The sequence below is a fragment of the Symphalangus syndactylus genome, chromosome 3 (genome assembly GCF_028878055.3).
Source record: "Symphalangus syndactylus isolate Jambi chromosome 3, NHGRI_mSymSyn1-v2.1_pri, whole genome shotgun sequence".
Lineage (NCBI taxonomy): Eukaryota > Metazoa > Chordata > Mammalia > Primates > Hylobatidae > Symphalangus > Symphalangus syndactylus.
This window is the reverse complement of record NC_072425.2, coordinates 10,363,057-10,390,979: the sequence shown is the minus strand read 5'-3', so window position 1 is coordinate 10,390,979 and position 27,923 is coordinate 10,363,057. Positions and strand designations below refer to the sequence as shown.

The 27,923-nt window shown below is 61.2% G+C and overlaps 1 protein-coding gene across 6 annotated transcripts in view; it reads left to right on the top strand.

Moving 5' to 3' along the window:
- Nucleotides 1–27,923, top strand: part of RXRA (retinoid X receptor alpha) — a 114,947-nt gene that overhangs the window by 57,201 nt on the left and 29,823 nt on the right. The window contains exons 1-4 of one of the 6 annotated variants that reach the window (XM_063636781.1): nucleotides 7,330–7,347; nucleotides 18,724–18,974; nucleotides 25,215–25,365; nucleotides 26,009–26,188. In XM_063636781.1, the coding sequence (XP_063492851.1) occupies nucleotides 18,777–18,974; nucleotides 25,215–25,365; nucleotides 26,009–26,188 (529 nt within the window). In that variant the 5' untranslated portion in view covers nucleotides 7,330–7,347; nucleotides 18,724–18,776. Of the gene's footprint in view, nucleotides 1–7,329; nucleotides 7,348–7,564; nucleotides 7,793–14,192; nucleotides 14,234–18,723; nucleotides 18,975–20,587; nucleotides 24,568–25,214; nucleotides 25,366–26,008; nucleotides 26,189–27,923 lie in introns of those variants that run through there. The other 5 variants (XM_055270443.2, XM_055270442.2, XM_063636782.1 and 2 more) reach the window with 5 other exon arrangements.

The following is a 27,923-nucleotide window of genomic DNA, read 5'->3' as shown; positions in this document are numbered from 1 at the left end:
TGTGGTTCCAGGCCCTGAACCAGATGAGCAGGGAGCTGGAAAGTTCAGAGGAGGGAACAAGGGATCCCGGCCAACACCCAGGAGGCCAAGGGACCGTCTGGCCCGGGTCTTGATGAAACCAGGCCTCGGGGGTTGTTTGTGTTGTTGTTATGAGACTAGCATGCGCCTGTGGTGCAGACCCCAGCTCAACAAAAGCCTGTCTTCTCCTCACTAGAGCTGGGAGCCCCGGACCCTCCACACTGTCACCCTGGGGGGGAGTCCCGGACCCTCCACATTGTCACTCAGGTGGGGAGTCCCGGACTCTCCACACTGTCACCCCGGGGACCTCACTCATTATCTTTGAACCCCAAACTGGGCAGACATTCATGGTTACCTGCTCCACGTGGCTGGGCCGGTGGTGCAGAGAAAAGCGAACCATGCTGGGGTCCCCAGCGACTGAGGATGGAGTCGGGATGTGGCAGCAGTGGAGACACCAGCAAGCTAGGGACAGCCCGAAGCTGGGGGAGACTTGGGAATTTAGTGGGTTCTGCAGAGCGTGGGCTTTTGTGGTGGGTGAGACCCAGGAGGGAAGGGACCTGCCCTGGACCCCTCAGCCGGCGGAGCTGTGGGTGCGGAGTGAGCAGCCATGTGGACCCGTATAGGGCGTGCTGGGGGGCAGGGGCCAGAGCTGGAGGAAGAGGCCGAGGTGGGGCTGTACTTGGCCGTCACCCGATCAGCCTGGGGGCAAGGGTTCTCTGGCCCTTTTCTGTCTTCCAGGAGGAAAGGAGCCCTCCGTGTCCCACCTGCCGCCTTGACGTTGGTGCCCTGGGCTTTTGTGGGCAGTGGGTTTCCCTGTGCTCAGGCGGGGCAGTGTCCTCCTGTGGTTCAGGGCCAGCCTGGCCTCTAGCCCTGAGCACCGCCTGCAGAAGGGTTTTCAGACGGGTGTGAGTGTGTGGGGGTGCCATCACGGGAGACTTCTGGTTCCCCTCCAGCCCTGCATGACATCTTGGCGGCCTGTCCCCAGCACTGGTGGGGCAGGCAGGAAGCTCCTGGCCTGGGATGGGCACAGACAGGGTGTGGGCCGTGAGTCGCTGCTGCTCAGAGCTACCCCTGCGCAGCCTTCCTTGAGGCCTAGTTCCCGGGCCTTGGCCTCTGCAGCCTGGGCAGGGCAGGGCAGGGCAGCCTGTTGTGGACAGAGCTGGTTGGGTCTCAGGCCTCCTGGGTGGGTAGGGACTTAGGACCCCCACTAGCATGCCAGGGGCTGGCAGGGCTGAAAGCTGCACGTCCACACCCCCACACTCACTACCGGCCCTGGGCTTGGTCATTGGCTGATGGGCCACAAAAGCCATTCTGTGCCTTGGAAGAAAGCCCTCGTTGTGTGGCTGGAGGGAGGCTGGGAGCCATGAAGGCCCCCTTCCCCCGCGTGCTTCCTCAAGCCTCCCGAGGCGGGTTCCATCCAGAGCTGCTCAGGCCCTGCCTCACCAGTATCAGAGGCTCTGCTCCATTCCGGCCCCTGCCTTGCCAGGCCTGGTGACTCCCTGCTTGTTTCCTCGACTCAGGCCTCTGCGTCCACCACGCCCCCCACAGGACGCCCCCCCAGGATCCCTAATGCTGGCCTCTCCAGGGCTCCCCGCTCGGTGTGGCCCTTGCTGGGAGCAGCTGGGGATGGCACGGTGGGGATTTGAGGGCCTGGGCTAGCGGTGGTGGCCCCCGAACAATGCCTGGGCTTCTTCCAGGCCACCACTCCAGGCCAGGACAAGGACAGGCACCCTGCGTCTGGTTATCCAGCACTCCTGCGTGCCGGCTGGCACCATGTTGGGGTGGCTGTTGCCATCGCCCTCCAGCACGCAGATGGGGAATGGGCCCAGCCAGGTCACCTGATCTGCCTACAGTGGGCAGCTGGCTGTGGTGGAGCCGGATTTGAACTTGGGTCTGCCCAACGTCCGGGCCTTGCCCTTGTCCTCTGCCCAGGCCCCTGCTGGGTGGTAGACCATCTGCTGCACCAGCTGCGGGCGTGACAGTCGTGTCTCGGATTGAGGAAATGAGGCCGGGGTCCTTGTCCTCTTCCAAGAAGCTCTTGGCTTTGGCCAATGGCAGCTGCCTGTGGTCACAGGTGTCTGGTTGAGGGTGGGGGACCGGGCGGCTCTGGGAAAGGGGAACTGGGCCGCCTGGCCAGCATGAGCACCACTTGCTCGAGACCAGCTCCAGGCTGCCTGGAAGAGACTCCAGCTCTGCTCAGCCACCTCCCTGAGGCTCCTTCCTGCCCGCTCAGCCGCCGCGCTGCATCGCCTGAGGCTGTGGGACCCTGAGCCCTCCGGCCAGCGGCCGATGGGGCCACCCCTATGGTGGGACCTCTCACCTGCCCTCACCATGAGGCTGCACCTCTTCACCTCTCTGTCGGGCGGTGGCCTGGCCTGGCGGGCGGGGGACCGCAGGTGGCTGGCAGGTGAGGGCCAGGTTTGGTGGCCACTCCGTGTGGCCTGGGTGGGTGCCTGTGAGCCTATGGGGTGTGGGACTCATGGCAGGTCTGCTGGGGCTGTGGGGGAGAGGATCTGGGGACCCCAGGTGGGGAGAGGCTGGGGAGGTATGGGGGCCAGGTCTGGGACACCCCGCTCCGTGGAGCATGCCTGTGGCCTGGTCACAGCTGCTCCGTACGTGGCCATGCTGAGGGTGTCTTGGGAGCATTCTGATTCTCCCAGGCTGCCACTGTCAGCAACAGCAAATTGAGGCTGGCCCTGGGTCTGCCAGACCCTGCAGCCCGAGGCCAGAACCACTGGGGTCTCTGGTGTCCCCCGGGTGTCTGGGCCTGAGGGCTCCTTTCAGGCCACTTTGTTCCAGAGGAAAGACCTGGGCTCTGGGCTCTGGGCAAGGGTGGAAGCGTGGGTGGTTCTCCTCCCTCTCCTTCCCTTGAGGCTCTATGGAGGACCCCTTGGGGTCTGCCCCACTCCCATTTTAAAGATGAGGAAACTGAGGCTGGGTGGTGGCAGGGACTTGTGTAGCCGGAGGGGTGCAGTGGACCTGACCCCCTCCTCCTGGGCCCAGTGTTGGGACCCTGTGCCAGACAGCAGCAGGGGGCTTGAGCGGCCAGACGGGTCAGCCTCCGCCTGCCCTGGGCCGCTGCTGTGGCTGCGGTGTGGGGTGGGTGAGAGGGGAGACATAGCGGCAGCCCTTCTCTGCAGGGAGTGAGGGGGCTGAGTCGGAGGGTCCCCACACCCATCCTGCTGGTGGAGGCCAGAGCCAGCTCCCGGCCGCTCAGCCCTGCCTGGCCCTGGCTCATGTCCTGTTTCTTTTTCATGGCAAGGATGTCTGTTAATTGGTATGCACAGAGTGCCAGGGCCCGTGTGGAGTGCTCATGTGTCTTCACAGACGTCCCTAGAAGGATGCGCTCTCGGTGCCCACGGAACAGGAAGACAGGCTCAGTGCCGTGAAGTAACTTTCCCAAGACCACGGGGGGCCTCAGGGAGGGACCCAAACCAGATCCGTCTGGCCAGGGTGCAAGCCTGGACCATCTTGATTTTCCAAGGCCTTTTAAAAGTCCTTTCGCAATCTGTAAATATTTAGCCCAGCCTTCCTCAGCACTGCGTGGGCATTGATGGATGCCAGGCACGGCTGTGCCGGGCAGTCTCTGGGAGCCACTTGGTTTTGGAGCTGACACCTGAAATAGAACACAGTGCACCTGGGGACCACACAGTCCTTGACCAGGGCCACCTGCCTTACAGAGTGGTCCATGAGCATTTCCCTCATCTTGCGCTGTCAGTAAGCAGCGGGTGTGTGGCGTGCCTGCCCCGCACACTCGTCCCGGCACCAGTCCTGATTTGCCGGTGACCATGAGCTGTCCTGGGCATCTCTGGGCTCAGCTTCTCCCCTTTTCCCCAAGCCCCTGCCTCACTTGGGCTGTCTGGCGTGGTCGTGAAGGCCCGTTCCCAGCCTGACTCTGTGAGCCCAAGGTTTTTTGAAAGCCTCTTGCAGCAAAGAACTCTGATTTCTGTTTCAGAGGTGACATCAGGGGGTTTGAATTCAGATCCCTTCGGCAGCTCTTCCTGGAGGGCAGGAAGCGTTTATAGGGCTCTTATCTCTGCACCTCGTGGTGACCACAGAGAGGCCTCTTCAGCTCTTGGCTTTGGTTTACTCATCTGTAAAGTGGGCGCAGAAAGAATTTTCCAGGTCAGCTTTCTTGATGTGACAGGAGGTTTGAATTTGTATTAAGTTACTTTTATGCAGAAAACATCCTAGGCTGTTAGACTGTGCCCGTTAGTCAGGGGTCCTAGGCTGTTAGACTGTGCCCTTTAGTCAGGGGTCCTAGGCTGTTAGACTGTGCCCTTTAGTCAGGGGTCCTAGGCTGTTAGACTGTGCTCTTCAGTCAGGGTTGGGGGATGTCTTTGGTGTTCTCAGCTAGAAGCAGTGTGTGTGTGTGTGTGTGTGTGCGCGCGTGTATTTGCGTGCACAGGCACAGGTGTTGGGGTCACTATGGGCATCTGGTGGCTGGGCCAGGCACTCTAAGCGTCTCCTGAAGCACACGTACTGTCTCTTCTGGGGATGACTTGGGATGTTGTTACGCTCGCGCCCAGGAGTGGGGCCCAGGGTCTGTTGTGTTTTTGGCTGCTGGACTTTGATTTGTTCACCTTTCCCCATGGCCTCCTGGTGTTGGTCCTTTCTCCCGCGGTTACCTCTGTCTGACTGCTTGTCCTCTGGGGAGTCATCTGAAGCATCAGGTTAGTGTCGTGTGTGAAGCTGAGTCAAAGGCCCTGAGCAAGAGCCTCTCCTGTGAGTCAGGCGCGTGGAGGTTTCAGCTTCTGGAGATGGTGGCCGCCATTCTGGGCTCATCAGGCTCTCCCGGCCCCTTTCCCTGGTCTTCCTGCACCTGGATGGGGAGGGGAGTCATCCTTTGCTGTCCTTCCTCTGCCCCCTCCTCCTCATGAGCCAGGTGACAGCCGGGTGCCCCGGGGCAGATGCCTGTGTCTGTGAGTTCTCTGGAGGGACGGAGCCCCCTCCCTGCTTGGCGGGGGCTGCTGCTTGACGGGCTGCGTGTGGGACAGAAGCCGTGGAAGACACATTTCTGGCTCCTTTCCTTCCTGCTGGATGCCCCAGAGGGCTGAGACCCGGTGACCTGCCTCCTCTAGGGTGGCCTCAGGCCTGTGCCCACTCATCTTCCTGCCAAGCTCTGGTCCTCCAAGGAGGGGTTTGGTCTCCTGGGTCCTCCTCGGAGAGAGTCACGTCTGCCATCTGGCCGGTCCTGTCGACGCCCTCAGCTCGCTCCTGTCCCCTGCCCCTCTGGATGTCACAGATTGCACGTTGTTGGCCATTTCACGGAACCCGTTTTCCCGGATTTGTCAGGAGGAGAGAGAATGGTGGAAATGCAGTTTTGCTGGGTTCCTTGCACACGTGGGCACTGGCTTTGGTCACCCCCGGGGGGCTGCTTGTGGGATCCAGAAAAGTGGATGTTGGTGAGGCCAAGCAGGCTGGGAAGGGTGCTGGACAGGGACAGCAGAGGCCTGGCCCCAGGGGGTTAGAGGGCCAGGGCTTGGGCACCTCTGTCTCGGGCCGGGGGCTTTGGACTTCGGGGGTATAATGGGGAGCCCTGGGACAGCAGAGGGCTAGCCCCAGAGGGCTAGGGGGCCAGGGCTTGGGCATCTCTATCCTAGGCCTGGGGCTTTGGATTTTGGGGGTGTAATAGGGAGCCCTGGGAAGTTCTGGTGGTGACAGAGTGGACATTCTGCCAAGTGACCAGTGGAGGGGACAGTGGTGGAGAGGGTGTGCTGAGCTGGCCTTAGCCTGGCCTGGGCGAGGTCTGGACTTGGCCACATCTGGCTCTGCCTTTACAGGGGGTGCTGGCAGACATTCCTGCGGGAGGCACTCTGTGGATGGGGTCACCCAGAGTCTGGAGAGAGACTCCATAGCTGCTGCCGGCCTGTCCATCCCTCCCCTTCCTTCCGAGGCCCCTGGGGGCTGCCGGCTAGGCTGGGAGTTGCCGTGCGTGCTAGCTGCAGCCCAGTCTTTGGGTTCTTGGGGCCGGGCACTGAGGAGCAGAGATGCTGCCTGCCACCTGTTCACCCTCGCGTCTGCAGGCCAGCGGCTCGTCCCCTCCTGCTGCCACAGTACCCTGATATGTGCCGATTGGTGGGATTGGGAGGGGACACAGCGAGGCCTTGGGTCAGAGCCTTGATGAGGATGGGGGTGGCCGTCCTGGGGGCAGCAGGCCGGAGCCTGCGCTTGCCTGGATTCCCTGGCAGGATTTTTCTCTCGGCCTCCTGGGTCGGCATCTCCTTGGTGCAGGGTAGAGTCCACTCCCCTCTCCCTGGGCTTAAGGGAAGGGGAGGGGGAGTCTGACCCACAGTGGGTAGGGGCCCGGGCCCCTAGAAGTGGCCAAGTTCAGACCTAGCCCAGGCCAGGCTAAAGCCAGCTCAGCACACCCTTCTCTCCATTGCCGTCCCCTCCACTGGTCACTTGGCAGGAGGTCCACTCTGTCGCTGCCAGAAGTTCCCAGGGCTCCCCATTACACTCCCGAAGTCCAAAGCCCCCAGCCTGGGACAGTGGGTGGGGGACCAGGCCCTACACAGCAGGCACAGCAGCCAGGAGGGAGGTTTCTGAGGCTTAGCCTGTGGGGCCTGTGGCGCCTGTGGCCACGGGGTGGTTTTTCTCGCTCAGAGTGGTGATGAGCCTGACCCCGGCCCTCAGCAAGTTTCTGCGGGGCAGGAGGGACGTGCTGAGGCTGAGCTTGGAAGAGGCAACCCTGGGTGCAGTTGAGCCTCTGGGATGGTGTGGGTGAACTCCGCCACAGCCCTGGCCCCGGGAGTGGCAGAGGCAGGGAGGGCGCCCATGTCGGGGTTGTGATGGGGGAAGTCCTGCTCAGTGGGCTGGCATCCCGTTCTCGGTCTGTCTCATGGGTGAGGCCCTGTCCCCGTCTGCAGATGCCCCACCGGTCAGGCCCCTGCACATGACAGGCACCCGGCTCAGGTGCGTGGGTGGTGAACCTCTACTGTGGGGAGGGTGCTGCACGCTAGGGTGAGCCTGGGCTTATGGCACAAGTGTGGAGGGGTTCTTGGAAAGCTGGCACCAGCTGGAGAGGGTCCCCACTGCCAGCCTTGGGTGCTGAGCAGGTGCTCTGTCCTTCAGGGACTCCCTGCCTGGACTCTGTCCACCGCGTGGCCCCGGTGGCTGTGCCCTGCCTATTCTAAGCACCTGTGTCCCCATCTGCAAATGGTGCTGCTCAGCGGGCCGTGGGAAGACCGGGGACGTCCCCCAGAGAGGCCGGCCCCACGCCAGGCCCCAGGACCTGCCCAGGGGAGCATCCTCTGCCCTGATCATTCGAGTCCCCGACTGAACCATCGTGTCGGCCTCTGGTGTGGAGCTGGACACGCTGCACCACAGGTGGGACCTGAGGATCTGCAGGGGTGTTCCTGAGCCAGGTGGCCGTGCACATGAAGGTGGAGAGAAGAGCCGCCCTGAGGGTGGAAAGCCCAGCTGTTCCACGACAGAGCTGCTGGCAGCGGTGGCAGGGCCTCTGAGCCACCAAGAGCAACATGGCTCAGAATGAAACAAGAATCATTTCTTTTCCTGTAGAAGGGAAACTACCCCCAGGAGCCCACAGGGTGGGGGCCCCCTCGCCGCACAGGCGGGCTGTGGGGCAGGCGGGGTTTCTCCAGGAATTCCCCTGCTTCCCACTCACCCTCCTCGAAGGTCTGGCCCTGTGGTGGTGCTAGACACAGTTCAGGGGTACGGCCTGGAAGGGAGGCTGCAGTGCCCAGGAGCCCCTGCCTGGCCCTGGAGAGGTGAGCGTCCTGCCGAGTCCCTGGGCTGGTGCCCATCCTCCAAGGTGGGCGTCATTGCTGGAACTCTCAGGGCTCATGGGCGTCTGCTGTGTCCGGCCACCCTGGTGGTCGAGGGGTGGACAAGGGGTGGACCGAGGCTTCAGAAAGCCAGGGCTCCAGGCGTTGGCCCGGCAGCTCTTGTTCCGGGCTTGGAAGCGTCTCGCCTCCTTGAGCCCTGGTTCCTCCCCTGCAGGACGGGGGCAGGAGGAGCGGCTCCCCCTTGTCACCACACTTCTGTGAGCTCATGGAATGAAATGTTGGCCTGGCGTGCACCTGCAGTAGGTGTTTGAGCTGTGGTAGCTGCGGCCTACAGCAGCTCTTCCACCACATGATGGAGTCTGTGTGTTTGCAGGGGGCCGTGACAGTCACCTGGCTTGGTGCAGTGTGCAGGGCAGGCCCCCGTGTCAGAGCCTCTATTTTGCAGAGGGGGAGGGTGGGAAGGACGTCACGTGCAGGCGATTGGGGCTCCCGGCTTCCTGGTGGCCCCATGCCTTTGGTCATGCCCTTTCCGTGACTCCGCTTCTTTCCATGGGGACTCTGCCAGGACTGGGGCTTGACTCCCGCCCTCCCTCCCTCCTAGCCTCTGCCCCGGGCAGCAGTTGGGTGGTCTGCTCACCATGCCCCGGGGGGGAATGGCCGAACAGGGGCACAGGTCAGCTTGCTGAGTGTCTCCGGCCTTGTGGCTGGAAAGCAGCTCTCAGGACTCTCTGGGGCCCCTTGGCATCTTTCTAGGTGGGTGGCCCTGAGCCCACCTCCTCCCTGTACCCCCATGGCAGGAGCTCCGTTTTGGGAACCAGTGGAGCGAGCGTGGCTGGACAGGCCTGGCCCCAAAGCTGGGCGATTTCCATCACGGCACTCCTCTGGCTTCCTCCTTGGCACTGGCTGGGCCAAGCCCTCCTGACTTCTGGGTCCCTGGGATGGGTGGGTGACTCCGTCCATGAGGCTACCTGAATTCTCGCTTACCCCAGCCATCTTTAGGCTGGGGGGATGTGGGTGCTTCCTGGTAAAATCAGATGCCCTGTAGTTCTCCTAAAAGGGCCAGCATCAGATTTGGGGTCCCTGGTCCTGGCCCCTGGGTTCAGGACTTCATTCTGGCCGTGTAGGCTGCACCTTGGGGATGGGCGTCCCTTGAGGTTTGTGCCAGTCGTAGGGGTGGAGGAGTAGCAGCTGCACTGGGAACCCGTCCCTGGGCAGGCACTCCGGGATGGGGCTCTGAGTCCCACAGCCAGTGGCCAGTCATTGCCAGACCCTCAGCCCTCTAGGGACAGACCTTGCCTGCTGGTCCCTGTTAGGGGCCAGTTCTGCAGGTGGTCACTTGGCTTCTCCTTAAAAAAAAAAAAAAAAGCCCATCCTGCCCTGGGAAACCCTGGAATCATGGGGAAGCGGGAAATGACAGTAGGGAACTGGCATTTCCTGAGCCAGCGTCTGGGGCATTGGACCAAATACAGTGTGAGCCGGGCAGGGAGGGGTGCAGCCGGCTCTGCCGTCAGCCTAAAGCCATGAGCGACCTGGGCGCTCTTCTCCCTGTAGCACTGGGGCACACACAGGGTGGTGAAGGGGGCATGACACAATCAGGAGGCTGGGTCACAGAGGACCAGGGGTCTGGCAAGACTTTGGCCTGCACCTCCCAGCTGCCTGGCCGAGGTGTGCCCCCGCCGTCCCCATCTGCCTCTAAGCTGTGAAGAATTTGGGAGTGGATGCTGCTCTGGGGCTGTTTCCTCTTCTGAACCATGGTGGTTCAGGCAGCCTGGTCCCAGGTTAAGTGTGCCCCTTAGCACCTGGGGCATCCCTGGACAGTGGCCACCATGGGCATCTGGCAGCCCCACCAGCCTGGTGGGTGATCACAGCAATGGCTGCAAGACTTGGGGAAGGTGGTGCGTGCATATCTGGTTGAATATAGCTGGGCCTGGTGTGAGGCCTGTGGCCGCAACTCCCATGGTGGGCTTCTTGGGGGAGTAAGCATGGCAGGGTGGGGTTCCTGCAAAGAACCTAGCCCTCATGCCCCAGTTAATGGGTATCTTCACCTCTCAGCTCTCTCTGGAATGCTTCCTGGATGCAGTTGCTGACTGCTCATGGGGAGCCCCCTCCTGACCACCCTCTTCCTCCTGTGTGTGCTTCCCACTTCCCTCACTGTGGCTGGGCTGCAGCTGTACCTGCCACCACTGGATCTAACCCCAGCGCCCCTGGGCTGTATGAGTGGGCTGTGCAAGGGTGGCCATCAGCCTGGGCACCACTTCCTGTTCTTCCTTCTGCCCCTGGACAGTCCTCAACTTGCTCAGTATGGCCAAGAGGACCTAAAACACCATCCCCTTGCTGTTTGTGACAAAACTTGTCAACCTGTCTGGGCTTCAACCTGCCATCTGCACAGTGGAGCAGGGCAAGGGTTTGCTCAGCTAGTAGTGATGGTGATGGTGGTGGTGATGATGATGTAATGATGGTGTTGATGATGTTGGTGATGGTGGTGGTGATGGTGGTGGTGATGTTGATGTTGATGGTGGTAGTCATGGCAGTGATGATGGTGATGCTGGTTGTGATGATGGTGATGTTAATGTTGATGGTGATCATGGTGTTGATGGTAGTGGTGATGGTGGTGATGTATATGGTGGTGGTGACGGTGGTGATATTAATGTTGGTGATGGTGGTGATAGTGTTGATGTTGGTGGTGATTATGGTGATCCTAGTGGTGATGATGGTGGTGGCAGTGATGGTGGTGATGATGGTGATCGTAGTGATGGTGGTGATGGTAATGGTAGTGATGTTGATGACAGTGATGTTGATGGTGTTGACATTGATGCTGGTGATAATGGTGTTGTTAATGTTGGTGATGATGGTAGTGGTGATGATAGTGATGGTAGTGATGATGGTGATGTTAGTGTTGGTGATGGTAGTGATGATGGTGATGATGGTGATGATGGTGGTGATGATGGTGATGATGGTGATCGTGGTGATGGTGGTGATGGTAATGGTAGTGATGATGACAGTGATGTTGATGGTGTTGACGTTGATGCTGGTGATAATGGTGTTGTTAATGTTGGTGGTGATGGTAGTGGTGATGGTAGTGATGGTAGTGATGATGATGGTGATGTTAGTGTTGGTGATGGTAGTGATGATGGTGGTGATGATGGTGATGATGGTGATCGTAGTGATGGTGGTGATGGTAATGGTAGTGTTGTTGACAGTGATGTTGATGGTGTTGATGTTGATGCTGGTGATGATGGTGTTGTTAATGTTGGTGATGATGGTAGTGGTGATGGTAGTGATGGTAGTGATGATGATGGTGATGATGGTGATGATGGTGATGTTAATGATGATGGTGATGGTAATCGTAGTGATAGTGGTGGTGGTGGTAATGGTGGTGATGTTGATGACAGTGATGTTGATGGTGATGATGATGATGGTGTTGATGTTGATCCTGGTGATGATGGTGATGTTAAAGTTGATGATGGTAGTGATGGTGGTGATGATGGTGGTGATGATGCTGATGATGGTGATGTTAATGATGGTGATGGTGATCATAGTGATGGTGGTGGTGATAACGGTGGTGATGATGATGGTGATGTTGATGGCAGTGACCGTGCAGAAGTGTCATTGCACACTCACTGGATGCCTTCACAGACATTGCTTTAAGCTGAGTTTTATAATCAAGAGTGGTTTTCCTGCCGAGGCCCTTTGGGCCTTGATGGAGCCTGTCTCCATGAGGGGCCACTGCCTGTGCCCTGGGAATTTGAGGTCAGTCAAGACTGAAGGATGTTAGGTTGGTGTCTCCTGACTGAGGCTTGGAGAAGGTCAAGGTGTGTGGGTCACTCTTCCTCATTCTCATGCCCTGGTAGCTCGTGGAGGTCTCTGGGGGAGGGCCCTCACAGGGTCTTATAGGTCTGGGTTGCAGATCTGCCCCTGCCTTTGGATCCGTCTCTGCTGAGGACTGAGCTGCCTGGCCAGCTGCACTTGCATGCTACATGCGTCAGGGGCCAGAGGCCTCAGGCAGCACTCCTGGGCCCCTCATCTTGACATCACTCCCCCTCACTACCCTGCGTCTCCCAGTCTCCCCTTGTACCGGCCCCTGATCTTGCACTGGGGAAACTGGACAGGGTCCCCACCATGGTGGCCTCTTGGGCTGGGAGGGCAGAAGGGTGGGAGGCAATGTCAAGGGGCTCCATGGAGCTCAAGGAGGGAGAGGCCAGTGTTTGGCTCTTCCTGGGTGAGGGGATAGGGAGTCAAGATCCTGCTTTCTCTGCATTTGTGCAGGGGTTGGTGATCATAAAGGTGGGTTTGGCGTTCAAACCACCACCATTTGTGCAGGTTTGGTGATCATAAAGGTGGGTTGAGGGTCTCTTGGTCACGTGGAACCTGGAGGACCAATCTCACAGAGGCAGAGGCCGGACAGGGGTCCAGAGCCTGACCGACCTGGCCTGGCTGGGCTCTGTCCTGAGGCTGGGATGCTGTGGGCTCTCAGGGAAGCATCCGTCCCCCCTCAGTCCTGGCAGGAGCCTGTCTGTGCTGGCTCTGCAACCTCGGTCCCTCCCAACTCCCACATGTCCACGGGGCTGGCAGGACTGTGGCGTTGTGTCTGGTGCAGACCCAGATCTCTGTCCCTCCCTTGGCGGTGTCCCGCCTGGCCTCACCGAGGCTTCCTGTGTCCACCGCTGCTTCCTTCTCACCCCTTCCCTCCTGGTGCACTGGCCAGCCATGGGGGGCTGATCATGGAAGGGCCCGTCTCACTGGGCCCTTGGGGCATCTCTGTGTGTGTCACGGCAGGTTGGGTAGCGCAGGGCTAGGGAGCAGGCTGGTCAGGGGTCTGCGTGGGGCCGGCAGTCCTTAGGGCCACTTCCTGGGGGTCTTGTGAGCAGGTGCGGGCCGCAGTGAAGGAGATGGACACCTTGGTGTGCAGGCCCCATCCTCCTTTCTCCTCCAGAGTCTGGGTGGTTCTGGAGAACCCCTGGCTCAGAGCAGGGGCCTGAGTGTCCAGGTCCCCACAGGTGGGTGACTTCATAGGCCTGGCCGAGGTGGGGGGCCGGACCTCCCCGTGGGGCCCCTTGGCATTGCCTTCAGGGAGCTCCCCCATCAGACCCTGCTTTGGGGCCCGCAGGCTCCTGTGGAGGCAGGCCTGGGTCTCTCCTGACTATTCAGGAGGGCCAATCTGGCCTGTCCTCAGATGGGGCTGAGATTTGGGGCCCGGGTGTTGGTTGGGGAAAGGGCAGGGTAACCTCAGAAGAGCTGAAATTCCAGCCTGGGCCACCTGAGCTGTAAGCTGACACCTGGCCTGGAGGCCGCTAGCGGGCCATGCTCCTAGGGCTGGAGGTGACAGGCCCGAGTCTTTGCCTGCCCCTGCGGGGAGGCGGGAAACAGACGCGCAGCAGGTATGGAGAGCCCACCCCACCGAGGGCCCATAGGGCCCATCTTCAACAACCTCTTCTGTTGGCATGCCCATTTTACAGAAGGGGAAACTGAGGCTCATCTAGGTTAAGGGGTTGCCTAGGGTCTCTCCATCAGGGAGTGGTGGGTCTTGTGGGCCCGAGGGTGAGCAGAAGCCCATTCTCACCATGGCCGGCACCTCCTATGTTGGGCACGGCTGCCCGCCCCACCCTGGTTCCTCAGGGCCCCTCACCCTCTGGGGCTTGCGGACACTTCCTTCCTCTTCCTCCTACACTAACCACCTTCAGCTTCCCCCAAACCTTGACGCGCCGTGGTCCCTGCCACGTCCTCATCCCAGTCCCCGCCCGTGCTGCCCTTCTCCCTCCCCTGGGAGGCCAGGGGAAGCAGTACTTCCGGAGGTGGGGGCTGGAGGTGGGCGATCCAGGAAGCTCTGAGGGCCCGCTAGCTGCTTGCAATGGGGTTTCAGTTCCGGGGGGGTCCCCAGGCAGGTGGCACAGGGTTGCAGGGACGTTGCAGGGACCGGGAGCAGGCAGGCTCAGGACCAGCTCTCATCTGGGTGCTGGTTGACCCAGTGGGCTTCCTCACCGCAGGCCGAGCTCCTCCCCGCTCCCGGGCACTCTGCCCTTCCTCTGCACCGTCCTGGATTCCCCACAATGGAGCCCACGGGACCCTACCCCACGCTCCCCCATTTGGAACGCCGTCCTTCCCTCCGCTGGGCTTCCTGGGGCCCCAGATTGGATGGTCCGGGTGTCCTCTGTTGTTCATCTAGACAGGTGACCTGATCCCTCGGCCCCAGCCTGTGGCCTGCTCAGACCCTGCCGCAATTGGCCCTGCAGATTCCAAAGGGATGTGGGGACTTTGAGTTCCCCTCTCCAAGAGCCGGGGGTTCCCTGGCTGCCCAGGAGGGGGCTGGAGTCCTGAGGGCTCGCCCCCGCCCCAACCACAGTCAGACTGGCATTTCCTGCCACCACCTCTGCCTCCCCCGCCTGCCAGGCAGAGGCCGGAAGGGAGTTGGTGGGGGTTCCCCAGGCTTCTTGCTCTGGGGTCCAGGCAGCAGAAGCATCCTGGCGCTGGTGAGTGTTCTGGAGGGAACTGTGCAGCTCAGGAACTTTGGTCAACAGGGTGTCCCTTCCCTCTTCCAGCAGACCCTCTGGGATGTGAGTGTCCCTGGGGTCCTGAGTGGTGCCTGCATACACCTGTGGTGGGAATTCACCGTCTTGGGGAGCAGCCTGTGCCATCACTGGGCAGCAGTCAGGACAAGAACATTCCTTAGTTCAATGTTACTAAACCTGCCGCTTAGCCCCGGACACTCAGGATCTGCCATTTGGGGGCCCAGGGAGCTGCTCTGTGCATGCCCTGGGTGCTGGGCATTCCGGGGCATTCATCTCTGGTACAAGGCTTTTGCTCCCGGCCTCCAGGTATCTGCACTTTAGAGTCAGTTTTGTGCCAAGGGAGCAATCACTCCATCACTTCTTCTGTGCAGTCTTCCTGGATAGAAATCTAGTAGCTGTGTGAGGCGCCTTGGCCCATGTAGGGCTGCTGGGCACTGCCCCTGCCGGGATCAGGGCCTGCTTTCTGCTCTTCCATTTAGCCCTGGAGGTCCCTGAGGGCTTCCTGAGCTCCTCCTCGCCTGGGGTTCGGAGTCACACTGATTGCCTGTGGTCCCTAAGTGGGCACAGTGGGTGTAAGGGGTGTGAGGCTCTGGGATTGTGGGGCCCTGTGCGGCTCAGGTTCTGAGGTTCCCAGATCCTGCCATTCAGTTTTGCCACTCAGGCCCCTCTGCCGCTCCCTTGTGTGGGGAGGGCTGTGTGTCTGCTGGCTCCTGGGTTGGGTCTGTCTGTGTCTGAGGCTGTCCCTGTGGTTTGGGGGTGAGCCTGGAGGGCCACAGAAGCCAGTGGAGACCAGCTGGTAACAAGTGCTCCTGCAAGTCCAAAGTAGGATTTTTTTTTTTTTTGAGACAGAGTTTCGCTTTCGTTGCCTAGGCTGGAGTGCGTGATGGCACGATCTCTGCTCACTGCAACCTCCGCCTCCCAGGTTCAAGCGATTATCCTGTCTCAGCCTCCCAAGTAGCCGTAATTACAGGCGTGCACCACCATGCCCAGCTAATTTTTGTGTTTTTAGTAGAGACGGGGTTTTGCCATGTTGACCAGGCTGGTCTTGAACTCCTGACTTCAGGTGATCCATCCATCTCAGCCTCCCAAAGTGGTGGGATTACAGGTGTGAGCCACCCCGCCCGGCCCCAAAGTAGGATGTTTTAAGAATAATGCCTGTGGGAGCCACCACTTATCAGGGGTGGGGACAGATAAATGGCCTGGAAGAGACAGAGCCCGCATGCACGTGGACAGGGCCCTTTGCTGTGAGTAGAGGATGTCGAGGCATTTTTTTGCCTCTTCTTTTTTAGTATTCTCTTCCTGGCCAAAAAGCATCTCTCTCCAGAGGATTCTAGAAAACACACCCAGCCTATTGTCACCCAGGCTCTGGGAAGGTGTCTGCTGTGGACGGAGTCTGTGTAAACAGGAAGGGCTGGGAGCAGGGCCCAGGGGCAGCTGGCTTAAATAATTCAGCTCCTGAGGTGGCCTGGAAGGCTGTCCCAGAAACCTTTCAGTCCCCTCCTCTAACTCAGAGTCCCCCTGACTCCCCAGTCTTCCCAGATTACATCTGGAGCAGGGGGTGGGTGGAGAAGCTGAAAGAATCCAGGAGTGACTTCTCCCATGGCCTTAAAATTCCCATCTTCTTCCCAGAGGTCAGGAAGAAAGGTGGGCAGCCTTCCCAGGGGTGCCTGGGGCCTCAGGTCAGGCCACTCCAAGGCCCAGCTTCTGAACGCAGTGCTGAGGTTTGGGCTCCTTGCATGGCCTGGCCTCCTCCCAGGTGCTCCCAGGGCTGCCTGGTGGAGATGCCTGCAAAGCTGATTTGTGCACAGTTGCGGTTTCTTGTCCTTTCTGCCTTGAAGTCAGCACAGTGCTTCCCTGGATTGACCTCGAGAAGGAGGGCCCAGCCCTGGTCCAGGCTCAGCCTGTGTGGATTTGGGACTGAGCAGAACTTGTTGCTGAGTAGGCGTGCCTGTCTGCATTTCACAGATGAGGAAACTGAGGCTCGGTAAAGGGAGAAGCTGACTCAGGTTTCCTCCAGCAGGGGTCAGCTGAAGGTGGGTGAGGTGGGGCTGTGATGAGGCAGCCGTGTGGCATTCCCAGGGTCCCCGCAGTGCCCTGGTGGGCATGGTTGCCTGGCCTAGGGGCAGCTTCAGGTTTCTGGGAGTGTGCCTTTGGGGCAGTTCTCATCACACACCTTCTCTATGCCTCAGTTTCCCTGTCTGTCACAGGCTGGTGGTGGTAGCTTCTCTAAGAGTTGCAGGAATCAGTAACATCAGGTTATGCAGATATTTCATAGACTCATGTGAGCAGCCTGATTTTGTGTTTGTCTGTCTTGGACACACTCTTTTTTGCCTGCTTTCTCTTGTCAGCCCCTAGCTGTTCTCTCCCTGGCCTTCTGCACCTGGGGATTCTGGATGTGGAGACCTCTGGGCTGCATGTGTTTGACATCTACATGTGGGTCCTGCCTGTCTTCCTCCCAGGAGTTTAATGACTAATAGGGCTGGTTTGCAGTACCCATCTTAGCCAGTAGGTGCCACCAACATCTGGTTCTGGAATTCCTTAGTTCAATAAAATGGCTTATTCCCAATATTGTGAATGATGAAGGTTTCCAGTGGGTCAGACAAGGCTCGTTTGCTGGTGGGGTTTGTACCCCGACTGCGATGGGGCACTAGTGGCAGCCAGGCCTCTGCAGTGCTGGCTGAATCTGGGCAGTGCTGGCTGAATCAGGGCAGTGCTGGCGTCCAGGCTTCCTTTCTGCACCTTCCTGCCTGGGAGGGGAAGCGAGAGGGGGGTATGTGGAGCAGGCCTGAGGCTGCTGGACAGGAATGGGCAAATGCTCCTGAGCAGAGGTGGGCACAGGGTGGCAGAGCCTCTGTGTTTCTGCTGCCTCTGAGCTGGCCTTGGACAGCTGCTGGGGGCAGCAGAGCTGTGTGAGATAAGAAGAGTGCTGGCTTTGGATGGGGTCAGGACTGGTGGTGGCATCCTAAAGCTCATACCATGTCTCCCTGAGACACAGGGTGCACAGGAGGCAGATGGCCATGAGAGGCCTGGCCCAGGGCTTCCACCCACTCTAGCCTGGCACCCAGCGAGTGAGCCAGTGCCCTGGACACGGCTGCCCTGAGGTTCGGGGAGGTGAACTCTTCCCGGGGCTGTGGAGGGGTGCAGCCAGGGGTGTCCCCTGACCTGGGGCATATGGGCTCAGTCACAGCCACTCTATGTGTTCATGGTCCTGCTCGACTCCCCAGAAGTGCCTGTGATTGCCACAGGTCAAGGCACGGAGGGCCTGAGAGCCCGTTCTGCAGATGGGAAGGCTGAGGCCTGGAGAGGGAGAGTGGCTTGCCCCGTGTGCCCAGCCCGTTGGGGGCAGGGTGGGGGCAGGCAGGCAGTGCCTCCAGCTCCCGGCACGTGCTGCCGTCTGTGCTGCCTTGGGTGGGCTCCGACATTTCCCAGTGGTCTGCTCAGGCCCATGGGGCAGTGGATTCGCCACCTGGGAGCCTCCCTTCCGCCGTGCCAGCCTCCAGGGTGCGGGGCGGGGGGCGCCTCCTGAAGCGTGGTTGGGGCTTTGAAATCTCTGATTTCAAAGGCGGGAGTGTGGGAGGTCCCAGCCTATCCTATGGCCTCTGTGGGCTGCCCTCTTGCTCCTGGCACACACCCAGGCCTGGCACAAAGCCACCCAGCAGCGTCCAGCCCACTGCCCACACGGGAAATGCCCCATTCTACCCCTCTGGTCCCCTCAAACAGACCTCAGAGCATGGAGCCAGGGGCCTGAGCGTCCAGTGCCCGGGTGACCACTGCTGTGGCACCTGAGCAGGTCCAGGCAGTGTGGCCTGCTGGTTAGAGCCACAGACATGGCAATGGGTCAGCAGGTGCTGCCAGTCCTGGCTTGGCCACAGGCGGCTCTGAGTACTCAGGGCCTGGCCTCCTGCATCTGTAAAATGGGAGAATCACAGTGCTCACTGCAGACCCCCCAAATCCACGAATTCACCCACGCTCAGAACTGACCAGGTCCTGGTACACGGCAGGTGCTCGGAGACACCAGCCTTTAGGCCTTTCATGATTATTCCCAGACCTTCACCTTGAGTCCCTGTGGAGATGGGCAGAGGGGCTGACTAGTCCCGGCCACCAGCCGCTCCTCCGACTGCTTTCCCGGGTGGACGGGCCTGGAGTGCTGAGGGTTGGAGCGACCCAGGCGGGCATCCTGGGGCTCACTCACAGCGGGTTCTTCCTGCGTCTGCCGCAGGCCCAGCCTCAAGCCGGGGTCAGGCGCAGAACAGTGCCTTGGAGGGGAGCTCTGGGCACACCTGGCCCCTAGTGAGTGTGAATTTGTGTCAGAGAGCTGTTGAGACCCACGGGGCCACCTTGAGGGTGCCGGGGTCTTCCCGCGGGTGCGTCTGTAGCTGGGGGGAGCAGGCATTTGGTGGGGCCCGGCGTCACCTGCGCTGACCACTCTCCTGCGGCTTCTTGTCTTGCAGATTTCTCCACCCAGGTGAACTCCTCCCTCACCTCCCCGACGGGGCGAGGCTCCATGGCTGCCCCCTCGCTGCACCCGTCCCTGGGGCCTGGCATCGGCTCCCCGGGGCAGCTGCACTCTCCCATCAGCACCCTGAGCTCCCCCATCAATGGCATGGGCCCGCCTTTCTCGGTCATCAGCTCCCCCATGGGCCCCCACTCCATGTCGGTGCCCACCACGCCCACCCTGGGCTTCAGCACTGGCAGCCCCCAGGTGAGTGCCGGGCTGGGGCAAGGGGAGGGGTGGGGCCTGTGGTGGGGCTGTGGCTTCAACTGCAGGACGACCACCTCATCGTGAGGCCTCTGGGAGGTAGGTGCTGTGGTCTCCCCGCTTGACACAGAGTATGCAGAGCCTCGGGGGCCGCATGCCGTGGGAGTTTGAGCCCAGGTCGGGCTGACTGCTGAGCCTGGGTCTCCGGATCATCAGCCGAGGGGCCTTGCAGCTGGTTATCTGCCCACGTGGCCCCTTCCTATGCTGGAGGGCTGGGGACTCCCTGTTCCCATGACTGGGGGGCTCAGCAGAGAGAGGCTGTGGTCTCCCTCAGGCCTAAGCCTGCTTCCCCAAAAGCCTGTGGCCACACAGCCTGGGTCATCGCCTGAAGTCTCTGCTCACACCCAGGCCAAAGGGCCCCCAGGGAAGGCGTGTTCGGGTTCAGGGCACCCACGTCCCCTCTCAGGGATGCCGGCCCTGGGACCTGCAGTGGCCGGGTGTGGCAGTGGTGCTCTGTGGTCTCGGCTCCCCCATGGCTCTGTGGGCGCCTGGCCGTCTGTGGGGTATGGGGACCTTTTCCACTGTTGAGGTTTGCTCAGTCGCTTCTCCAGCTCAGCCTGGCCCTTTGGGCTATTTCTGGATCAGGAAGGGCTGGTGCCTGGCAGAGCCTGGCACAGTCCAGGTCTTGTCATGGGGAACTTGGGGACCTGGTCCATGCTCCCCTTCTTCCTTGGAGAAGGCACCCCGAGTGTGTCCCGTGGAGCTGTCCCCAGCCCTGGGGTGTCCGGTCTGTGAGGGTGGAGGGCGAGGCTGGGCCTCCTCCCCTGGCTCCCGGTGGTTGCTTGCAGATTTCCACCTGGCCGGCTGGAACCTCCCAGACTCTCACTAGGCCCTCCCTCTGCAGGGGCTCCCCAGGTGAGCAAGGGTGCTCCTTCCGCTCTGAATTTCTGTGTTTGGATTTCACCCTTTGTCCCTAGTAGCTGAAGGCTCTATGGCAGAGTTTTGGTGCCATCTCAGGACAGCCCACCAGGGTGGGACTCGCCCTCGCAGCTCCTCTGCCCACACACAGCTGACAGCGCCAGATGTGTCCTGTGGACTCCCAAGCCCCCTGCTGCTCTGCCTCAGTTTACCTAGGGCAGGCAGTAGGCCCAAGGGATTGCACGTGAGGGGGCCAGGAGGCAGCAGGTGGACACCTAGTCCCAAGCCCCCATGCCATCTCCCGGGTAACCCAGGACTGCTCCTGACCTAGGACTGGGCTGTGGCTGGGGTCTGGAGCCGGCCTACTGCCCATCCACCTGGGCCTGTTTAGAGCTGGCCTTGACCTCCCGAGCTGCTTTTCCCTGGAGAATCTTGCTGGCTTTCTGGGCCAACCCCATCAAAGCCCCTCTGCTCTGGGGGATGTGTGCAGAAGAACTGGGGCCTCTGCTCCGTGTCCCTCTCATATCACCTGGCCTTCCAAAAGCAGGCAGCAGGCCCAAGGTGTTGGCACGAGGGAGGCCTGGTCGTGTTATTTTTAGCACACCAGCCCTGCCCCTGCTCTTGCTGGTGGCACGGTGCCCTGTGGTGAGAGGGTGATGAAGACTCGGCTTCCGCCTGTCGCTTGGCTCACTGGCTGGCACCTGCTGGGTCCCAGGGCCCCAGGATGCCCCTTGCTGGATCCTCCCAGGTCTGCCGCCTGCCCTGGACACCCAGGGGTCTAGTGCACAGTAGGTTACCCCCTGCAGGTGGCAGTGGTGCTCCCAGAATCCTCAGGGGTGCCTGGTGTCCTCGGCACTGTTGAACCCTTCTCGGGGAGGGGATGGGCAGCACGAGGGGAGGAGGCTTTTCAGGGCTGCTTCTGGGCCATTCTCTGTCGCTTCCTGTGCAGCCAGGCTCCTGGCACAAAGTAGGGACTTGTTGAAGCCAAGTTGCTTGAGAGTGAGTGGTGCAGGTCCCCTTGACACTGGCGAGGGCCCTGGGGTGGGTGTGGGTGAGGAGCAGACGAGGGTTGCCCCAGACCTTCCCTGCCTGGCCGCTGTTGGCGTCGGTCTGCCGTTGGGCTGTGGGTCTCACCCGCAGTTAGTTTGCCGTGGTCTGAGGCCCATGCTTGACTTGGCCCCGGTTCCCCAGAACCCATAGCTCCTTCCCTGGGGGTTGAGTCCAGCTTCGAGGCCTCAGCAGTTTGTCTTGGAACCCTGGGGTTCCTCACACTCATGGGAGTGTGAGCAGGGTTTCGGGAGGGATAGGCCCCCACTCCTAGCCCCAAAACCACAACCACAAAGTCAGAGTTGCTGGAGCCAGAGAGATTCTCTGACTTCTGCTGCTGCTGCAGAGGGCCAGGCACTCTGCCAAGTGCTGCCTTCTGCCTGAGCAAGTCCATGGCCGGGAAGGGCCTTCCATGTGGCTGCGTCCAGGCCACTTGACCCCTCCTGGCGGGGGAATAGGAGTCTGGTGGACTTGGGTAGACCCAGGCCAGACCGCAGCTGCCTGGCCCCTGAGCTGTCCCAAATCTCTTCCCTGGTCTGGAGGCTGTACCTCCAGAGCAGGCCCGGGGTACATTCCCCACAGTGTCCCAGAGCCTTCCTGGCTGCAGCGGCTCACCTGGGCATGTTGCAGGTATTGATGGAGTGAGTTGGCGCCAGCTTCCACACAGAGCACTTCGGAGTGCCCGGCGTGGAGCTGGACTTGGTGTCAAGGCCTCTGAGCTCCAGCAAAGCCTCCTGGCGGGAGGGCCTGCCCAGGGCCCATGGGGCTGTGATGTGTGCACAGGGAGTGTGGATGCGAGGCTGAGCGGGCTTCACGGAGTGGGAAGCAGGGCAGCACTGGCACCTGCCCGCCAGGGACTGAGGTCGGAGGGGAGTGTGCAGAGGAGCTGGTTTGCTCCTGCCTTGATGGACAGATGAGGCCCAGCAAGGCCCAGGGGCCCGCTCCTGGCGCAGAGTGGGCCTTTCCCAAGTCGGGGCTGGTGGAGAGACCCTTCAGGGGCTCAGGAAGGAAGGGCGTGGTGAGTGTGAGGAGAGAGCCAAGAGAGGGGCAGGAGACCTGGGTGGGGCATCGAGGCGGCGGGAACTGAAATAAGTGCCAAGGATCTGAAAGGGGAAATGGGATGGCCCCCACCCTGGCCACGCATGGAGTCCTGAGGCTCCAGCAAAGCAACAATGGCAGCCTGGCTCTCCCGGGAGCTGGAGCAGGGAGTGTTGGAGGAGTGTGGAGCCCACTGGGGGAGGGACAGAGCAAGGCAGACCCCGGGGGCGGCCCTGTACTGTGCTCCGGGGGCTGTGAGCCAACCTGAGGCCCAGCAGCCTGGGGCTGGAAGGGCAGAAGAATGCCCTCCTGGCCTCTCTGTCCTGGCACAGCCTCGCTTCTGCAGCCTGGACCGTCCTCCAGGTGAGTCCAGAGAAGCAAGGTGGGTGGCCCCAGGGCCTGCAGCCAGGATGGGCACCTCAGCCTGAGCTCCACTCTTCTCAGATGTGCAGAGGCTCACCGAGCCCTGGGCTCAATGGGCTAACCAGAGCCTCTGATCTCACTGAGGTCTGGGGGAGCCAGGGATGCACCCCGAGTTCAGCACAGTAGCTGGCTTGGCCCTAACACTGAGAGGGAGGGTGACCGTCTGCCATTCCGTCCTGCCTGGAGTCCCTTTCCTGGCTAGGGCTGCTCTGGTGTTCCCTCAGTTTACCCAGGGCAGGTGCTAGACCCAAGGGACTGCACATCAGGGGCTGGGAGGCAGCAGGTGGATCCCTACCCACCCGAGGTGGTTTGGGATAGCCTAGAAAGAGGAAGTGTGTGAGTTCCTTTCCTTTGTGCTTCCGAGCATCCTGGACCTGCAAAGTCATGGCCTGTGCTCCCCCAGCCTCTGGCCCAAGGTCCTCCTGCTCACACGCCTCGGTGCCTCCCCAGTGCTAGGGCATAAAGCGAGGGTGCCCGACACTTCCTGCTTGTGGATGCCTTTGCTGCCTCTGCTGTGACCTGATCCCCGCCCTGGCTGTACCTACTTCTTTCCTTTCTTCAAACAAGCCTTTTGCTTCCCCACCTCTCAACACTGGCTTGGGGGCCCCTCTGCCTGGGATACCCCTTTCTTCCTCCTAGGCCCTGGCCCATCTCCTCCAGGAGGCTTGAGTGCTCACTGCAGCCGCCGGCCTCCCTGTAAGACAGTGAGTTATCTGCGAGCTCTTCTCTGAGCCCTGGCACGTGGAGCGACTCAGTTACGCTCACATCAGCTCTCAGAGGCACTGGCTGGGCGCGGTGGCTCAACGCCTGTAATCCCAGCACTTTGGGAGGCCGAGGCGGGAGGATTGCTTGAACCTAGGAGTTGGAGACAAGCCTGGGCAACATAGTTGAGACCCCGTCACTACAAAAAAAAAAAATAGCTGAGAGCAGTGGCATGCACTTGTAATCCCAGCTACTCAGGAGGCTGAAGCAGGAGGATCAATTGGGCCTGGAAGTTTGAGGCTGCAGTGACTATGATTGTACCACTGTACTTCAGCCTGGGCAACAGAGTGAGACCCTGTTTTGGGGAAAAAAAAAAAAAAAAAAAAGAAAAGAAGTAGGCACTGACATGACATTGTTCCAGTTTTGCAGATGAGGAAACTCAGGCTCACAGTGATTAAATAATTTTCCGAATATCACATGAGAACGTAGGAGGCAGGCAGAATCCGGAGCCTGGGATCTGCCTCTGGGGCCTCCAGTGCCTCCAAGCGAGACAGCGACTAGACCAGTGAGCCCTGGAGGGCTGGGCAGGGCCTTGTCCCCTGGTGCCTCCCGGAGCCCAGCACGGGGCAGGGCCAGCTGGGCACTTAGTTTGGACGAGCTCTGTCCCTCCAGGGGCTTCACTTTCGCCTTCTGCAGCGTGGGGGATCATGTGTGACCTTGGCCAGCCCCTGACCTCCCTGAGCCGCAGCCTCTGCATCTGGAACCCCCAGGGTTTCCCATGCAGGGAGTGTCAAGTGTGGGTGCAAAGCCCAGGCACTGCACCCCTCAGCAGACATCTGGGGCTTTCTCTTGCCCCTTCAGTTCCCTCCCTTCTCTGAGAAGCGCACCTGGTGCCTGTGGACATGAACACTGGGCATTTGGCGAGTCACACAGTGGCCACCCGGTTCTCCAGTGGGAGCTTCATGGCACCCCCACTGTGCTGAGTTGTCACGGGGGGACCTCCTGGCCTCTTGCAGCCCATCTGAGTCCTGCAGGGACCAAGCATCCTCGTAAAGCCTCACAGCCCACCTGGGCAGACCAAGCAAGAACCTAGAAGCCAGAACAAGCTGGGGCTGGAAGACTCATTCCAGGCACCGAGGCCCCTGTGAAAGGAGGCTTTGCGGTGGTTTCTGCTTTGCTTGCATTGAGCCTCAAACTCTTCCTGTCCCGTGAGAAGGGGGGATGGGATTTGGAGGCCTGAGGAAGGAAGGAGGGGAGCTTCCTGCGCACAAGCGGCGGTAGGGGTTTGCAGAAGTGGAGGCTGGGGGCTGCCTGGCCAAGCGCTTACCGCCCTGCGCAGCCGGGCTGGCTGGCAGGATGCAGCGGGAAGTGCCTGTGGGTCCTCTGCGCTGACTGCAGAGCTGGGTGGAGGCAGCGGAACCAAAACTGCTGTGTCACTGCACGCTGCAGCTGTTGCCAGGGTGACCGGGTGAGTTTCCCACGCTTGCCCGGGCGGCAGCATGCGGGCCGGCGGGTGGGGCGGAGGGGTGTGCGGAGAGGCCAGTGGTGTCACGCCACCCGATGCCCGGGGGTGTCCACTCCCCTCTCCTGTGTCACGTGACCAGGGCCCTTGCCCTGCGGTGTTGTGGGGTATATGTGTGGTTCTGGGGGGGTCCCCAGCCCTCCTCCGTCCTGGGGACTGGGCCTCGGCATCCTCGTCTGTGGGTTGGGAGCCCCCCGAGTGCCTGCCTCATGGAGTGTCTGGGGGCACCCAGCAGGGCTGGGCACTGCCAGGGGCTCAGTAATGAGAGGCAGCTCTCATTTAGGTGGGCAGTGGGCAGGGGGTGCAAGCAGGGACCGCCCATGTGTTGGGGGGGGTGCCGAGGGTCCTTTTCCACAGAGGCCTGGGGTCTGCTGTGGGCGAGTCCTGAGGTTGCCACAGCCTCTGCTGGCCTTGCTGAGCGAACACAGTGGCCCCGCTGCTCTGGAGCGGCGGGTGGGGGGCATGGCCCTCTCTAGCCTCGGTGTCTGTGTGTGAAGTTGGGGGTACAGCTGCACCATCCTTGCTGCAGGCTGTGGGGGACATAGGGACAAACCTGGTGTGCACCCCGCTGACTGCTGTGGTTGCCCCCCCAGCTCAGCTCACCCATGAACCCCGTCAGCAGCAGCGAGGACATCAAGCCCCCCCTGGGCCTCAATGGCGTCCTCAAGGTCCCCGCCCACCCCTCAGGAAACATGGCTTCCTTTACCAAGCACATCTGCGCCATCTGCGGGGACCGCTCCTCAGGTACTGTTGCCGTGGGGGCCAGGGGCCGGTGGGACAGGTTGTCAGGCCACTGCAGGGTCTGGAGGTCTCCCCAAATCACCCTCCTGTGGGCCAAGCAGGACCCAAGGCCAGGGTGCAGGGGGGCAGGTGCCTGGGCCATGACCCACTCCCAGGGCTCCACGAGGCCATTCCAGGGTTCTCACGTCTGTGGGACAGTGAGTGTTGGGTGGGGTGGGGCACAGGGCAGCCTGAGGCTTCCGGAGAGGAGGTGGCTGCTGATGGCAAGATCAGCAAGGGGGCAGCCAGTGCTGCGCCTCCTCCCTTGGCTGGGTCTGGGCAAGGGGCCTGTGTTGTGCCACTGACCCCCAACAGCCTGAGAGGGAAGAATGGGCTGCACAGTGCAGACACAGAGCAGGTGACTTGCCTGGGGTCCTGCCTGGTCCCTGGTGGGCTGGGATTTGTCCCTGCGCCACTCCCAAGCTGTCCTCGGAGGAGCAGAGAGAGCGAGGCTGGGGCCCAGTCTGAGCCCAGGCAGGGGTCTGGAGACCAGCAGGTCCCTTCCTGAGGCCTGGCCCGCCAGCTGGCAGTGGCGGCGTCGGATGCAGGGTGGGCTCCCTGCCGGTGCAGTGGCTGCTCCCCAGCCCTGCTCTGCCCTGTCCCGCAGGCAAGCACTACGGGGTGTACAGCTGCGAGGGGTGCAAGGGCTTCTTCAAGCGGACGGTGCGCAAGGACCTGACCTACACCTGCCGCGACAACAAGGACTGCCTGATTGACAAGCGGCAGCGGAACCGGTGCCAGTACTGCCGCTACCAGAAGTGCCTGGCCATGGGCATGAAGCGGGAAGGTAGGCCACGGCGTCGGGTGGGGGCGCGGGCAGGTGTTGGACAAACAGTGGGGCCCGGCCTTGTGCGTGGACGCCCAAGATGGACAACAGGGAGTGAGTGGCCCAGACAGAAGCATGGCAAGGCCAAGGTGGGAGTGGGGGCGGGGTCCGGAGCGCGGGTGCCCGTGGGTCCTGGGCAGCATGTTCTGGCTGGCGTTGGCTGTCTGGCGAGGGGATGGTCCAGGAGACCCTCAGGTGGCGCAGCTTAGGTTGGAGAAGTGGAGCGGGGGCATCTTCTGAGCTGTTGGATACCGGGGTGGTCCCGGGCCAGCTTCCTCCCAAGGCCAACTCTGCTGCACCCCTGCAGGGCCGCCGGATGGCCCCCAGTCTCTTGGAGCAGTTCCTCCTTTCCTTGCATTTTTGTGCCCTTCTTATTAACAAATCTGTGTTGGGCAGTTTGTAGGGAAGGTCCCTCCCCCGATGTCACCGAAATTGTCAAGTCATCCAGCCAGACCTGGGTTGGAGTCCCGGGCCCCACAGGCACTGTGACTTCCCAGTCCCGGCTGGCTGTGGTCCTCAGTTTCCCCATCTGTCACATCCCCTTTCCCTCTCAGGTTTGGCGATTCCTGGACTCCGAGTGGGTCCCTGGGTCATGGTTTGCACACACGTTTGGGGGTGTGCCTCAATTCCTCCCATCGGGTCCTGTGCCCTGGGCCTTGTGGGGGTGGGAGGTGCTGTCTGGAGTGAAGATCTGCTGGTCTGTCCCCGTCCCCCCAGCTCTGCAGGACACCCTTCCTCTGTCCTCTGCCGTGCTGCTCCTGAGGCCCCACACCTGTGTGGCTGGTGTGTCTTACTTCCTCCCCACCAGTCCCTGGTGGGGTCCCCAAGCAGGACCCAAGCCACTGTGTCACCGTCAGGGATGTCCTGAGTGGTGGCCTTGGTGCTGCAATTTCATTTCATCATCTCTCTTGTGTGTGTCTTCTCAGCCTTAATGGTCCTGTTGAGAAATCAGAGCCTCTGCCAGGCTCCGTGCTCCTGGAGGGTGTCCTCCTTGGGCCGCGAGGCTGAGTGTGGCATACAGGCTGGTGTGGGGTCCTTGTGCCCGCATAGCAGAGCTGCCTTCCAGAGCTGGTGTGGCCATGCCCAGTGTTGCCAGTCAGGCCTTTCTGATGGGGATGCATGTTTCACGGAGTGCTGGCGTTTGCTCAGGCCCACCCTTTGCTGTGCAGGTTGGGAAACTGAGGCCAGAGGGTTCAAGCCTTGCTCAGGGTCACATGCTGGGCTCTGGCTCCCATCCAGACCTTGTTGCTTTCACCAGAGGGCAGAGGAGCATGTGTCCAGCCCAGAGAGGTGTGTGCCCAGCCTGGAGAGGTGTGGACCCAGCCTGGAGAGGTGTGTGCCCAGCCTGGAGAGGTGTGGGCCCAGTCCGGTTCTTCTGGGTGCCTGGTGTGGGCAGGGAGGCTTGCTGTGGTGGCAGGTGCAGCTTTGTCCCTGGAAGATGGAAACTGGGACAGGGGCAGGCATGGTAGGCAGTGGCTGGGGCCCCTGTGCCCAGGCGTGGAGACTGGCCTGTTCTGGGGTGGAGGCCCAAGGCGTGGCCAGAGCCAGGGGGGATGGCCTCGTGTGCAGCCTGAGCCTGGCAGTCTCTGAGAGGATGCCACAGCACAGAGAGCTTGGTTTAGCCGAGACCACTCTCAGATGCTGGGGGCTTCAGGAAGACCCCTGCAAGCTTGGGGGCGGATGGGAGTGCTGTGCA